At 34.6% G+C, this 17,153-nt stretch overlaps 1 protein-coding gene across 2 annotated transcripts in view; it reads left to right on the top strand.

The window, feature by feature from the left end:
• Nucleotides 1–16,534, top strand: part of Adgrl4 (adhesion G protein-coupled receptor L4) — a 123,252-nt gene extending 106,718 nt beyond the window's left edge. For both annotated transcript variants that reach the window (XM_048351647.1, XM_048351646.1), the window contains 3 exons: nt 12,892–12,983; nt 15,395–15,563; nt 15,905–16,534. In XM_048351647.1, coding sequence (XP_048207604.1) covers nt 12,892–12,983; nt 15,395–15,563; nt 15,905–15,967 — 324 coding nt within the window. In that variant the 3' untranslated portion in view covers nt 15,968–16,534. The remainder of the gene's footprint in view (nt 1–12,891; nt 12,984–15,394; nt 15,564–15,904) is intronic.
• The last annotated feature ends 619 nt before the right edge of the window (nt 16,535–17,153 follow it).

Genomic DNA, 17,153 nt, shown 5'->3' with positions numbered 1-17,153 from the left:
CCTAGCTTTCCCAAAAGCTGAGATCTGAGAATCAAAGTTGAAAGCCAGCCCAGGCAGGAATGTCTGCGAGACTCTTATCTCCAATGAACTACTCAGAAAAAAAGCAAGAATTGGCACTGTGACTCAATTAATGGAGCATTAGCCTTGAGGAAAAAGAAACTCAGGGAAAGCTCCCAGGCCCTGAGTTCAAGCCCCAGGACTACAAAAAAGGAAAAGAAAAAGAAAAAAAGAAGCACTTAAGTATCATCCAAATAAACAAGGAATCTTTATACTTTAAAAATATGGGACATCAGTAATAAACACTTGTATTTAATAATTGAAGAAATATTTATTATGTATTGGAATATTTTGGCTAAAATAATAAACATTATAAGATAGCTCATTATATATTCTCAATGTTTATATAAAGTATATATATAATACATGTATCAATGGACATATACATGTAGATTTCCATATTTTCTCCCCTTTATAGATGCTACATCAAATTCACACAGCTTAGCAGCTTAAGACAATACAAAATGTATCATCACATAGTTCCATAGACCAGTTTTGATATGATATGACTCAGCTGGCTCTTCTGAATAGTGCTAAGTATAAAATATCAACTATTTTGAAGACTCTGGGTGAGAATTCATTTCCCATGTTTTCAGGTTGTTGACCAAACTTATTTCCAGGTGTTTGTAGAACTGAGAGCCCATTTCTATCTTGGATATTAAACAGTATGATCCGGCAGCTTGTTAAGTTTCATTCTCAGTTTGTCACATCCCTCAAGGTCTCTAACACATGACCCATTTGTCTTCAAAGTAACAACTGTTAAAGCCTTCTCATGCTTTAACTTTCTGTGTCTCCTCTTCACTTAGGCTCCACTTAATCTCATCTGCCCAATTAGTTCAGCATTAAGTACTGATATTACTAAATTGGTCCCAAAGGGATGATTTAAGATCATCTCCTTATCATAAAATTGGTAACCTTATTTCTAGATACAAACTTGCCTTTTCATCATGTGTTTGGTGGAAGAATATTGTTATGCTTACCATACATTCAAACTTTTATGATACTATATGAAATTAGCATTAAAAATAGAGTATTTAAAGAAGTGATCAACAGAAGACAAAATGGAAGGCAAAACCTTATACTTGACTCAAATATGAGTCATGGACAATTAACAGAGTATGGTTTTTGATTCTGTGACTTCAGTTGATTAATTGCTTTCTTCTTTGAACAGTGATCTAAGGTCTGAAAATGAATGTCTTTGTTCTGTCCTGTCACTTGGTCCACTGGTAAAAATCTGTCTATGCTCATGGCAGAAGCAAGTTTGTCATGAGGAGTTAATTTAAAGGTAATAAAACTATTTGGAAGGGTATGTAGGTTGTGGTCATGGCACATTCTTAAATGAGCCAGATTTCATTTGATATACATGAAAAGTTAAAGGTCTAAAAGTGTTGTAAGAGAAATTTTCTCATTCTTTTTGGTGAGATCTGACATCAGCATATATATAGTTTCATCAATTATTGAGAAAAGGCTAAGAAAAGAAAAATGATTGATTGGGATGCTTCATTTTGAAGTCTGAATTTGAAATCCTAGGGTTCAATTTACATGTAGGTCTAAGTCCTTCATTTAGCTCTCACTCTGTCACTGGCTCATGCATTTAAATTTTTGTTTACAAAAATGACACTTAAAATTTAAATCCTGTCAAACAACAGAAAGTATGCTAAATTTTTACAAACTGAAGTTAAGAAGCATATTTAATTAATGCATATATTAATTTAATAATACACATCACTTAAAATATTGCTTTTTCCAAAGGTTAAGTGTTTGTGGCTTTGTATAACTTGTTTTCTGTCATTCTTTTCTGTTTTCTAAAATGCAGCCATGAATTTCAGAGCGCCTTTATTTCTATCTAAAGTTTCTGTCTTGTTTATCTCTATTAAAATAGTATGGGCACTTAGTTGGTATTCTAAAACTGTTTCAAAAAAAGATGGAAATTAATGAAAGCTCATTCATAAGTCATTAATTCATTCTCTATAAGAAAATGATCCAGAATAAATCTAAGAAACAAGGACTGTCCTTACAAGCACTTCAGGACTCATTCACAAGTCCTAATTTAAGACTAACGGGTATAGAGAATGGTGAACAGAAATAAGCTAAAGGGATAAGAGATACATTTCATGGAATTGTAGCAGAGAACTTCATGAACATCTAAATGGCAGGTCCATTCAGATACATACATGAAGCCTTTAGAACCCCAAATAGACCAGAACAGAACAGAACATCCCACTGACAAATTGTAATCTGCACAGGATCAATAGAGAACAAGTAAAGATCCTTAAATCTGACAGGAAGAAAAGATTAATTACCTATAAAGGAAAAGCAAACCATATACCTATACATTTGTCAGACAAGGAAAGCCTGGAATGAGTTAAGCTACACCTTAAAGACAAACAACTACCAACCAAGAATATTGTACCCACCTAAGCTATCATTCATAACTAAGGAACAAATACAAACCTTCCACATCATTGCAAAATTGAAACAATTTATCTCCAGAAAACCAACATTAGAAAAACTATTTAATGTAGAAAACCAACAAGAATATGATATTGGCAGCGAAATGGCCATGTACCAGCAAATCAGATAAATGTAGTAATACATGATGAGGAATATCCTTAAGAAGTTGTGTAATGTGGCAGCAATTACCAAACATTTCTCAGTCCTAACTCTCAGTATTAATGGACTTAATTCTACAATTAAACAACACAGATTGACTAGTTGGATCAGAAAGCAAGATCCTTCCATCTGCTGTATTTAAGAGACACATCTTGCCCCAAAACAAACATATTCTGAAAGTGAAAGGCTGAAGTAAAATCTATCAAGCAAAAAGCCCCCATAAGTGGCCCCGATAATATCAGATAAAATAGATTTCAAATTAAAATTAGTGAGAAGAGACAAAGAAGGATGTTACACACTAATAAAGGGATCTCTCCTACAGGAAGCTATAACAATTTTAAACATCTATACACCAACTATACACAAAATGCCAGAGCACACAATTTCATCAAACCAGCACTATCCCCTAAAAAGACATAGATCCAAACCCGATGACTTTAACACACCACTGTCACCTCTGGTTAGATCAGCCCATCAAAAATTCAACAGAGAAACCCCAGAACTAAACATTTGTGTAGACTAACTAGACTTAACAGACATCTACACTAAAAATACTAAAAGCTGCCATAGAAATGTCTGTAACTCATGGAGAATGAATAACACATTGTTGAATTACCAGTGCATCACTGAAGAGATCAGAATGAAAATTCAAATGTTTATGTTATTTAAGAAAAATTAACACACAATTTCCTTGTGTATATATACCATATTTTCTTGATCCATTCATCTACTCAGAGGCATCTGGATTGGTTCCATATTTTAGCAATGGTAAATTGTGCTGCAATAAACATAGTTGTGCTTGTAGTTTTAGTATGGTCTTGTTTGTGATGTATTGGGTAAATGACCAAAAGTGGGGTTGAGGCATAGGGGAGCTCCATGTTTTAGCCTTTTGAAGTACCTCCACATTGCAGAGTAGTTGAGCAAGTTTACATTTCCATCAACAGTATAGTAGGGTTCCCTTCTGGCCACATCCCCACCAGCATCTGTTGTCATTCGTTTTCTTGATAATGGACATTCTTACTGGGGTGAAGTGGAATCTCAATGTTGTTTTGATCTGCATTTCTTTTATGGCCAGTGATGTTAGCATTTCTTCATGTGCCTCTTGGCCATTCTTATTTCCTCTTCAGAGAAGTCTCTCTTTAGCCCATTTGTTGGGGGGGTAGTTGTTTCTTTGAGGATTTGTTTGGGGGGGAACTTAATTTTTTGAGTTCTAAGTGTATTTTAGATATGAGGCCCTTGTCTGTTCTATGGGTGAAGACCTTCTAACAGTCTGATGGCTTTCCATTTATCTTGTAAGAGATATCCTTTGCTGTGCAGAAGTTCTGCAGTTTGATGCAATCCCATTTGTCAAGCCTTTCTTTGATTTCCTGTGTTTGGGGGCCTTTACTAAGGAGGTTTTGACTTATGCCAAGGAGACCAAGTGTTCTATTCCTTCCTGCAATGTTTTCAGGGTATCTACTTTTACATCGAGGACTTGGCCCCATTCATGAGGAAATGGAGTAACTTGGAAAAAATCATACAAAATGAAGTGAGCCAGACCCAAAGATACATGGACTCTATGGTTTCATTCATTGGAAATAATTAGTACTTGTCTAGGATAGTACTTATCTAGGATAGTCCTAGCAGAGGAGCACAGCAGCTCATTAGCAATGTACATATGATCATATAAGATGATGCTAAGTGAAATGAACTACAAGATTTGGAAATAAATGGTTGACCTTTTTTTTTTATTTTCAATGTACCATATGAAATTATACCTTTTTCTTGTCTTTCTTCCCCACGGTTTTCCCCCTGATATCACTGTAACTGACTTTTGTATACTGGGTACTGTTTACTGGAACTAGGGAAGGGGAACACCAAAATGGAGAGAGAAAAGGTAAACCAATGCAACAGCAATACTTAAAAGAGACTATGCTGTAAACCAACTGCACACCTTGGAGGAGAGTGGGGAGAGAGCAGGGGAGGGGGAAAGGTAGGAGAAAAATGAGGAGGAGGTAAGACGTTTGATAAGAAATGTTCTCACTGCCTTATGTATGAAACTGTAACCCCATTGTATATTACTTTGAAAATTTTAAAAAATTGGAGAAATCATAAAACAACAATTTAATGATGCACCTGAAACTCCTCAACAATGAGGAACAAGCCCAACCCCAAATCATTAAAATTAAGTCAGAAATAAATGAATTAAAGACAGAAAATAGAATCAACAAAACATACAATTTGTAATTTGAAGTAATTAACAAAACAGAAAGAAGTTTAGGAAACAACACAGAGATTCCATCTATTTCACCCTAGTTAATATGACCATTACCAAGAAAACTAACAATAACAGATGCTCATGGAGACGGGGGCCAAAGGAAATGTTACTACATAGTTGGTGGCAATGTAAACTTGCTTAACCACTCTGGAAAGCAATATGGCAGTTCCTCATATAACTAAACATGATCTTCCATATGACCTAGCAACCCTACTTATGGACATCTGTCCACTTGACCACAAGTTAGGTTACACTAATGCCATCACCATGAACATGTTCACTGCAGCATTGTTTACCACAGCCAAGATAAGGGATCAACCAAGATGCCCCTGAAGTGGGTAAATGGATCAAGAAAATGTGGTATTTATACATAATGTAATTATATGCTTCTACCAGAAAGAATGACATTGCCCCATTTTTAAGGTAATGGAGAGGCTTGGAAAATTATACTAAGAGACGTAAGCCAGACAAAGAGACACATAAGACACATGTTTTCCTTCAGTTGTAATAATTAGAATGTGCCTATAAAATCTGTAAGAAAACCTCATGGACAGTAAGAGACAAATAAGTACACATGGGCATGATTAAACAGAAGTCTAAACAGCCACACAGCAAGGAAAAATGGAGAATATTCTTAGGAGAGGATCATAAGGTACAGTATCTATGTGCATAAGATCATATACAGTGATGCTTATGGAAATGAACTCCAAAGTTAGAGGATTTTTATTGCACTGCTTGAGGTTCTGTTTTCCTTCTTTCCTTTCTTCTTTGGTTTATTGCCTTCTGTTACTGGTTTATCTGTTTGTTTGTTTGTTTACATTTCTGTCCCTTTTGTCTTGCCTATAAGTTTATGTGATTTGGGTAGGGGAAGGGGAATCACAGAAATGGCCAAAAAAAGGTGAGCCAATTGGACAGTGAAACCCACTAGACACTATTTTGGAAACGGAAATGAACTATCCAGTTTCGGGGAGAGAGAAGTCAGGAGGGGGAAAACTGGGAGAGAATGAGGGAGGGGTGATACTGTTCAAAAGGCAATGAACAGGCTGGGAATATGGCCTAGTGGTAAAGTGGTTGCCTTGTATACAAAAGGCAATGAACTCATTACCTGGCTTATGTAACTGTAACTCTCTGTACATCACCTTCACACTAAAATTAAAAGAAAATTGGTTACTTTAGTAGCACTAAAAATTAGAGATAAATAATCAAAGTAACCTAGATGATAAAATAATGATGTCTTTTTTATTTAAGAATGTACCATGTGTGGAACTCCAGTGGCGCAATCGGTTAGCGCGGTTAGTGCATGGCACTTACAAGAATGTACCATGTGGAGGGCTGGAACTGTGGCCTAGTGGTAGAGTGCTTGTGTAGCATGCATGAAGCCCTGGGTTGGATTCCTCAACATCACATATACAGAAAAATCCAGAAATGGTGCTGTGGCTCAAGTGCTGAGGCCCTCAGTTTGAGCCCCAAGACTGACCAAAAAAAAGACTTGTATCATGTTCACAATAGCTCAATAGCTGCTAAGCAAAATGAACTCCAAGTTATGAAAACAAACAGTTTATCACTGTTGTTATCTCTAACACATTATGTGAAATTACTTCCTTTTTATTTTGTTTATCTTCCCTAAGTTTTAGCCCCTGTTGTCATTGTATTTTATTATGGTACCGTTGGTATTTTATATGTTTGTCTGAATTAAGGCAGGGAAAGGAAACTTCAAAATGATGAGACAAAGGGTGAAAGGGGAACCAATGCAACAGCAATACTTACAAAACAATATGTAGTAAACCAACTGTACAACTGGGGTAGTTGGGGCCTAATTGGGGAGCAGGGAAGGATGATGTAACAAGTTTGACAAGAAATGCACATTACCTTGACAATACAAATTAAGAAAAAAAAAGTTTTAAGCGCACACACACACACACACACACACACACACACACACAGAATGTATCACGTTAGCCAAGCACCTGGTCCTGTTCAGAGCTTTTACTCTACTATTAGCTTCTAGGCCTGAGTTCTCAAGGAAGAAAATCAGAGACAGTTATCTCCAATTAACCACCAGAAAGCCAGAAGATGAGCTGTGGCTTAACCAGTAGAGTGGTGGCCTTGAGTAACAAAGCCCAAGGAAAGTACATAGGCCCTGAGTTCAAGCCCTACCAGCACACTAAAATGCTACACAGAATTTTAACATGATACCATTTCTAAATACATAAAATCCTATAACTTTTATATGCTCTTTTTTACATATGTTTTTTTTACATATGTTTTATCATTCTATCAAGAAAGACTTTAAGGTTACATATACTTTTCTAATGAAGGGAGAATGCTACCAGTATAAAAGTAGTAATTAATAAATATAGTAAGTGTAGCTGGATCATGAGTCATAGTAATATAATACTAAGTAAATTTGGGGCAACTGAAGCAAACTATTCTAATTTTAAAAGATTATTAATATTCTTACAAAATTTGTTCTGATATTTGTTAAATGGCAAGAAAGACTCACAACTACAAAATAATAGTCAACACCATGGCAAAAGTGAGAAATTTGCTTAATTCTGAAAGCAATGGACAGCTGGGGATTTATAGCAAAAGAATGAAAGTAATGGCATATTTTTAATTTAATTTTATTCTCAAAGTAATGTACAGAGGGGTTACAGTTACATACATAAGGTATTGAGCAGTCCCACTTTAATTTCATAATTTTTAAGAAGAGACATTAAGAGTAGATTTTTAATAAAACTGGCTTCTTAACAAACTTGCTAAAAGAAGACCAGATATCAGCTTGAGATATCAGAAATCTGACCAGATTCTTAGACAGGTCAGATATCAGGGAACTTAGTGGCCTCCCTAACTAATCTCTACCAAGAGACTGTACAAGTCTACATTTAGTCAAGAAGAAGGCTCTGAAAATCCTGACTTAATTTTGCCTAGGAGAGATCATTTTTTCAGTTTTTAGGAACTAAACTTACCAAGAGAACAACACTTTGCAGTTGTCCAAATAGATAATACTTATACTTCCTTAATTCCTCAGAACTGAACTGGGGTTATGATGTTTACCATTTGACTTCAGCTTTTTTTAAAAGTCTGTTCTCAAAGCACTATGTGTATAAAGTGTCATTAAAACCAAGGTGGTGAGGGAGTGAGTGATAGGATGGTACTTTCAGAGTCCAGCACATACATTTGCTTGGTAGCACACTTCTGGTGCTGAGGGAGGAGTAACGAAAAACCATATTAAGTGGAATGTGACAGTCAAGGATGGAGCAGATCTGACGGAAGAAGTCTAGCAAATGCTACATTTCACAGAGCTGAGAACTTGTAAAAAAAAAAAAAAAAACAACTCCTGATGAGACAGCCATTGGAGGGTGCTGAACACAGAAATGGTCTCACATGCAGTTTAAAGAGATCAGTCTGAAAAATATGGTAAGATAGATCAGAGGAAGACCAGTACTGCAGAGATCAGTGAGCAAGCTTCCGGAGAAATTCATGGGGGAACATCATGGTGGCCTCTTTCAGGGACTGACTGTGAACATTGGCAGAATGTCTTATTCTGAAAATACTTTGAAATAGAGGGAGAAAATATGCTAAAGGCTAAACAAGATAAACTATAAGAATAAGAAAAGTAGGCTTTAAAATAGGAAAGGTCACAGCAAAACTTGCCTATTTAGAGAAAAATCAGCAGTTTTAACTATTGACATTTTTATCTCACAATGCACATTTCCAAGTGCAATCAGCTAAGGACTTGGAGTAGATAATACTTGGAACTTTGGACCTGAGCACCTAGGCAGTGAATGAGCATAACAAGCCCAATATTTTCTCTCTATTGTCCTCCTCTATCAATACTGACTTTCAAAGCTGGTCTAGAAATCACATTATAGAGTAATGTCACCTATGTTCTTTCAATCTGCTATACCAACTATGGCAGGCCACTTACTGAATTCGTACTGCCCTTGTCCATAGACTCCATACTTCCTCCACTATATAGTTGGCTCTTTGAAAAAAAGACCTATCATCCATAAGTGGTTCCTGATGGAAAGGATATACTAAACATCATTGCACATCAGGTAAAATCTAAGCAATGTTTTATCTTACCTACTTCAGCCATTACATCTCAAGTTGCTCCATTTCTTCAGCTCTTCTTCCAAAGGCAAACCATTTCCTCATCTCCATCAAACATCATAGAGTTTTATCCAGGTGTTTTTCTTTCATATATTATCTTCTCCACTTCTTTCTTTTTTTCTGTTGATGCATTATAAGTCATCAAGTTTGGGAAGTTCGGAAAAATCTAACCCACCTCTATTTTGTTTTGAAAGTCCTAGGAAATCTAATCCACCTCTATTTAGACTCCTCCAATAGTCCAAATTATAAATAAATAGCACAGTGTGTGTATAAGTAGGTTTATAAGTATCATTATACTTTTAGTTTACTATCTCTTTTCTTAATAGAGTCTATGAAAACAAAAAATCATGTCAGTTTTTTAAATTAGCATGAATGTATCAAGACTACACTATTATCTCAATAAACTGACACTTGAACAAAACTGAACAACACATGTATGTTATTACTATATAATGAAGGAAATCAATGTGTTGCATTTTTTTTTTATTATATAAAACCATGCTAGACCCTTGTATCTCATGACCACAATCCTAGCTACTCAGGAGGGTGAGGAACATGGTTTGAAGCCAGCCTCGGCAGGAAAGTCCCTGAGAATCTAATCCAGTTAGCCACCAAAAAGCTATAAGTGAAGTTGTGGTTCAAGTGGCAGAACCTAAACGTTGAGCCAGAAAGCTCAGAGACAGGCCTCGAGTTCAAGCCCTAGAACTGTTGAAAGGAAGAAAGTAGGGAGAAGGGAGGGAGGAAGGAAGGGAGGGACAAGAGAAACATGAAGAGAGATAAAAAAGAAAAGAAGGAAAAAGGGAAAGAAAGGGGAAAAAGCATATAAACTTATAAAATGCTTTTATCTCTTTTATACTTACTTTTGGAAAAAAACATGAGCTTCTGAAATAACAGTCTTCCACTTTCCTACAGCACCTGATTTTTATAAGTATTTAAACATTTTCCCTCTTCACAGGAACAATGAACTTTCCAGCTACCCCCAGGGAATATTCCTTCTTCCCTATTCACTATTTTATCATATGACACAGAAGAGCTATGAACAATGTACATGCACTTCCCTGAGACATCAGTCAGTATGAGAAAGTACTTTTCAAAGTCTGTGTTATTAAAAATAGAACTCAAAGACTTTTCAGTAAATTATATTAAATTATCTACTTATCTGGAAAATTTATGGGTCTAGAGATAGATTCTGCAATAATTTATTTTACCAACAGCTCTATATTTGTTGTAATAACAAGTTTAAAATAAATATCTTGTAAAAACTATTTGATGATTTTCAAACCTACAATGTCTAAGATTATATTATTTATACTTATTAAATTTGAATTTACTTTGAAATTTGAAAACATATATATATGTAGTTATAAAATTAAGTGTAATTGTCTTCAATATTATAAGAAACCATGGCTATTAGAAAATACTAACTATCCCTCTTTAGTAATCATTAAATAGTATGTATAAAATTAAATATTATTAAGTTACCATTTCATCTAATTATTGGGACACATGAATAGACTGAAACTGTCAACTAAATCAATTAAATATACTTTATCTTCCCACCACAATTGCCAAAGTATTTTATAAGAATTACTGTAATTAGAATTAATTAATCATATAATTAGAAGAGTGGACAGCTGGAATTATTTTTAAAAAGTCTAAACCCTTAATTGCTCTGAGATTCATTGCAAAGAATCTCCATGAAGAAGTGACAATATTAAGTTCTCTGACCCATAATGTCATACTGCTTTTTTATAATTATGAAATGTCATTCTGAGACGCTATATAAAACTAATTAGCATATAGAAAAGTTTACTATAACTATAGACTCCCAAATTATTAGAAATATTTAACTAAGGAATACATTTAACTGCTGTCATTTCAAAACCTGTCATTTTGAAAAACCTGTTTGGAATAATAAAATACAGTCAACAAATGGTTAATGTTTCTGTAATATTTATATTATTAATTGTAATATTTATATTGTTAGTATGTTTACTTTAGAATATATCCATATGTTTATAATACACATTCATTTACTCTTCTGACACTGCAAGTATGCCTTGAAATTTTCCGAAGAACATAGAAAAAGAAGGAAAACTACTTTTTACAATGTAAGAACATTAAACTCTGCATGTGCATTATTCTGTTGATAATATGAGATATAAATAAAATTTGATATCATAATGTTTCTACAAGCATTTATTTCATTGTGAAAGTTTCTGAGGCTAAGTCTGGGTCGGAGGGGGGAATCTGTAAAGATATTTGGATGAAATATCTAGAAGTCCTATATAAAAGAAAAATACATTTAATTTTTTTAGCATAGCAATTGAAGTGATTGGTCTAGTTATCTAAATTCCTTTGAGATTTTCTTTACAGAATAAATTCTCTAAGGGGTTGAGAGATTTATCTACAAACACAATTATCTACAATTATATTCATCTCTTAAAAAGTGACTATGATTTTTTCCTTAAGATTTGATGTTTTCCAAATCAAGTATATATATATATATATGTATATACATATTATATACATATATACATGATTATATATATATATATATATATATATATATATATATATATATATATATATATATATATATATCAGCCATAAGGTTTGTACTCAGGGCCTAGTTGCTGTCCCTGAGCTTTTTTGTGGGACCACTTTGAACAACAGAGCCACTTCTGGTTTTCTGGTAGTTGATTGGGGGTAAGAGTCTCATGGAATTTCCTGCTCATGTTGGCTTTGAACCCCAATCCTCAATTTCAGCCACCTGAGTAGTTAAGATTACAGGTGTGACAAAATGTATCTTAATGTGTATAATAATTCTTTTGTAGCAGCACTCCATACTCGCCAGCCTATAGATGTGATTATAACACCTGAAAACTTTTCTGCTTCCAAAATCTGATATTAAAATATCTATTATGAATCCCTGTGCTGTCTGGATCTTGGATAGATCTACAGCATCCACACTACACATCTCTAGCCATTACTTCAACTTTCTTCAAGCAGTGTTGCTTCTGTCTGGTTACCTTCTGTGCTTCATATCTGCCATTCACTCTTACCTTACCTTTGCATTTGGTACAACCATAATGTGGTTTGGAGATTGTTTTCCTTCTGATATTATTTCTATAACCTGGACTACATGATTTCCATCTGAATTCATAGCTTTAGGATTTTCTTCAGGTATATCCATGGTCAGAATGAGTTGACCATTTTTCTTTCAGAGCTGAAGACCCATCCCATAGATGGCTAAAAGCATCTGTTATATGCTGAACATTTTTGTCCATAGGGAAAGGGAAAGGACAAAGATCTCCTAGATTGGATTAAATGAATTAGTGAATCAATTATATGGATGGAAATCTTTCCTATACCTTAAGAATATCACCAAATAAATTGTGGGAATTACAGTAGCTACCCAGTGTTTTTGATGATAACACATGGTAGGTGCTCAAAAAATACATGTTAAGTGAATGACTAAATAAATAATTGTGTGTTGATCTACAAAATAAAGACCTAGCCTGTAAATGAATGATTTTCAGTTTTATTGTAAAAATCATCTACAGAGTTTATTTACTCAAGCCGCCAAGTAAGTTTCTATATGAACATATGTTATATATACAACATATATAGTGAAATCTGTTATATAAAATATATAATACTCTGTATAGTCTGTTATATATATACACACATATATAATATGTAAGTGTATACATGTATATATGTGTGTATATATAAATGTAGTGAATTTATGGATCCTGTTTAATTTAAATCTTTACTTTTATTGCATTTGTGTGTATTTAATTTACATGAATTATCTCTTTCTGGAAACTAATATATTTCTCCAGGTGAATCTCTTGGCTTTCGGAGTTATCATATACAAAGTTTTTCGTCACACTGCTGGCTTGAAGCCAGAAGTTAGTTGCTATGAGAATATAAGGTAAGTGTTCACAGAAGTTCATTTATTTTAATAATGAAAATCTTTAACCATTTTTTGTTATTGTTCTGAGGATTGAATCCAGGGTTTCACACATGCCAGGCAAACATTTTACCAGTAAGCAATACCTACAAACCTTTTATTACTTAAAGTACAAATGAATTTTGAGATTACTGTTTTTTGTTTGTTTGTTTATTTTAAGATAATGGCAATTTTAGAGCCCAAACAGGCATTGGTGTTTTTCAGTTTGTAAAGCATTGCTCTGAGCTTAGCAAATGTTTCTCCCTTGTAATTCCTAGTTTACATGTTGCCACGGCATTTTTTCCTTTACCCTCTCTTCTTAAACTGATTTATTGAGAACTTGAAAGTGGTTTGTTCAGGAAAATCTGAAGTATACTATAGGGAATGTGGGAAACAACTGACAGTTTGTATTGCTTGGAACAGTCTTGCAGTTTCAGTGCGTTGCAGAAGATTTATAGTTTGGATTTAGCAGATGTTTGATCGATTGCTTTCTTTTAGTCCACAACATTTACAGTTTCACGTAGTGTGCTATTTTTAATAAAGTTGAAATGACTCCTTTTCTGAGTCATACTGCTAAAAAAAAAAAGCCTTCTGCAGTGAGGAATGGTTGGACTGAATGATTGAGAGAAAAATCACTTAGTTGCTTTATTTTCTAGGCTATGTCTTCATGAAGAAGGATTGTTATTTTACCTAAAGCCACCTGACAATCAGTGGAAAATATGTTTGAGACTCTGTGTGTGTGTGTGCGTGTGTGTGTGTGTGTGTGTGTGTGTGTGTGTGTGTGTGTTCTTCCTTCAATTTTCTTTTTTTGGTTCCCTGACAGGGAAACAAATACCTTCAATTTTTTAAGAACTCCAAACTCTTAAAACATTATACATGGTATACCACTTGTTTCCATACGTGGAGTTCGTTTCACTTAGCATCATCTTATGTGTTCATATGGGCTTAGCTATTGGGCTATTGTGATTTTCTGCTATGCCTAACCTAACTAAACATGTACTAATTATTCCCTAAGTGAAATGAACTCCACGTTATATAAACAAGTGGTATATCATTGTTGCAACATGCCATGTGAAACGGTACACTTTTTTCTTTTTTTTTTCCTCTTGTGTTCCCTTTCTGGGGTTTTCCCCCCTCTATCACTGTATCTCATCTGAGTGCCCTGGATACTGTATATATGTGTGTTAGAACTAAGGAAGGAAAAGGGAATACCAAAATTGAGAGACAAATAATAAAAAGACAAACGATACCAAAAGCAATTACTTATAAAACCATTTGGTGTAAACAACTGTACAACTCATGGGGGGAGAGGGAAAGGGGAGGCAGGGGGGAATGAGGAAGGAGGTAACAAATTGGATAAGAAATTTACTCACTGTTTTACATATGAAACTGTAACCCCTCTGTACTTCACTTTGACAATAAGGAAAAAAATAAAATAATCTACAATATCCAATCCACTAAACACTTTAAAAAAGTCAAAAAAATTAAAAATGAGGGGCTGGGAATATGGCTTAGTGGTAGAGTGCTTGCCTAGCATGCATGAAGCCCTGGGTTCCATTCCTCAGCACCACATAAACAGTAAAAGCCAGAGGTAGTACTGTGGTTCAAGTTGAGCAAAAAGAAGCCAGGGACAGTGATCAGGCCCTGAGTTCAAGCCCCAGGACTGGAAAAAAAGAAAGAAAAAAAATTAAACTTGTATCTGAGGTAACTGCATTGCAAAAGCAAGAAGTAAACCACAAGGCTGGTTTTATGTCCTACAGCTTCTTCACTACTAACCCTAAAAGGAACACAGAAGCCTGCTTTGACGTCAGGAAACACATACTGACTCCAGCCACATGGAAGATTTCCTTGCTGACATATTAGATCTGAAATCAGTGCACATGAACCCAGAATCACAGATAACATATTTTAAGATTAAGTCATTCCTTTTAAAATGCCATATGTTCCTTATAGGGCCATGATTTCCGAAGACTCCTTGTCCCAGTATCATCCAACTCTAGCACAGTTTATCAGTTTCCAAGTCATTCGTGGTTGCTGTAGTTTTCTTGATTGCACAAAAATTTTCTCTCACCTAACTTGAGGAGTTTAGAGGGGAACATAGAACATGATTTTTTTTTTTTTTAAATCGGTTTTGGGGCTTGAACTCGGCCTGGGCTGGTGCTGTCCCTAAGCTTATTTGGCCTAAGGCTAGCGATCTACCACTTTGAGCCACAGAGCCATTTCCTGTTTTCTGGTAGGTAAATGGAGATAAGAGCCTCACAGACTTACCCTGGCTGGCATTGAACCTCAATCCTCAGATCTCAGTCCCCAGAGTAGCTAGGATTATAGGCGTGAGCCACTGGTACCCAGCAATGCATGTTTTTCTTAACGAAAACATTTAAAATATATTCTAGGTCTTGTGCAAGAGGAGCTCTTGCTCTCCTTTTCCTCCTTGGCACCACATGGATCTTTGGGGTTCTGCATGTGGTCCATGCCTCCGTGGTGACCGCTTACCTCTTCACTGTCAGCAATGCCTTCCAGGGAATGTTCATTTTCTTATTCCTCTGTGTTTTATCCAGAAAGGTAAGCATTTTCTTGTTATGATGATTTCTGGACAACACTACAGTTGATAGGAAATTCTTACTCTACCAGACTGATGACTTCTGCTTTTAGTGCCTAAGCACAGCGCACTTTTGGTAAAATGATCAGGACATTATTTGTTCATAGGGGAAATAATAGGTTTTTTTAAAAAATACTTCCCATTAGGTATGTAATTATAGCACATATTTACTAGAGCCTATTCCAATATACAAAAAGCTATAAGGCTCTAACAAACCAAATATGCTAATTTATTGTGACTTTGTAGTAATTTGATGCATTTATCATTATTACATGTAACATTTTTTTTCTCTTTCTTCTTCCAGATTCAAGAGGAGTATTATAGATTGTTCAAAAACGTCCCTTGTTGTTTTGGATGTTTAAGGTAAACATGGAGAACTATGGAGAATTACAACTGCAAAGAAACTAAAACCCCAGGCTGTGGAGGACCAGTATATAAATATCACTAATCCTAATATAAAGTTACTAGCTCCTTGGTAGTTGTACATTAAATCAGTTTTTCAGTTTACATCTTGAGAACTGTAGATTATTAGGTAAGATTATATACCACATATCTATAGTGTGTTTTCCTACATGACATAGTTAATTATGTCAAAAATAGTACTGCAGATATTTGGAAAGTAATTGGTTTCTCAGGAGTGATATCACTGCGCCCAAGGAAAGATTTTCTTTTCTAACACATGAAATATACGAATGTCCTGAAGGAAACCATGGCTTGATATTTTTGTGACGCATGTTGCCTTTGAAACGAGTCCCCTACCACCTTGGTAATGAGCTCTGTTACAGAAAGCAGAGCATAAGAGAAAGAAGTGACAGAATATGAAAAAGGAAAAGTGAAATGGCTATTATAACAAAAAGTTGTACTTTGAATAAACTTGTTTTTCTGCAAACTGGATGAAAATTTTTGAGGTAAAATAAAGAATTGAATAAATACATTCTACCATTCTGTGAATTTTTCTGAATGTCAGTTTCTACCAAAACAACCTACACTTTTATTTACTGCATCTATTCTGTTTTCCAATGTAAAAAGATAATTTCTCAAATGACAGAAACAAAGGTATGTTTTTAAGTTAAAATTAGATTGAAGTATATGACATTCCTTTACCTGCTTCACAAACAGGCATGGTGAACTTCAGATGCATAATCAGTAAATAAATAAATGTGTCAAAATATAGTATTTTATGTCTTCTAATGGAAACACAGCATGAAAATGGAAGCATTTTATTCTTCAACCTTGCAGGGCAGTGAAAATTTGCCATATCAAATTAGGTTAATGTATTTGAATGTGTAAGTTTTTAATTATAGAAGTATTGGTAGCTCATATTACAATAATTCCTTTAAACTTAGTGTTTTTAGAAGGATTAATAAAGTGAATTGCTATTTTGTCTTCAGGAAAGTGCACATTTATAAAGTTTTTTATGACAAACAAATCACCAGGAAAATTTTCACAGGATCTAGTTTCTGTCAATTTTGTATTATATATTTAAACATATCTGTTTAAATGTGTGATTCCTATCTCTTCACAAATCTCATTAAATTGAAGATATAGCCATT

This window comes from Perognathus longimembris, chromosome 7, assembly GCF_023159225.1.
Source record: "Perognathus longimembris pacificus isolate PPM17 chromosome 7, ASM2315922v1, whole genome shotgun sequence".
Lineage (NCBI taxonomy): Eukaryota > Metazoa > Chordata > Mammalia > Rodentia > Heteromyidae > Perognathus > Perognathus longimembris.
This window is presented reverse-complemented; position numbering and strand designations above follow the sequence as displayed.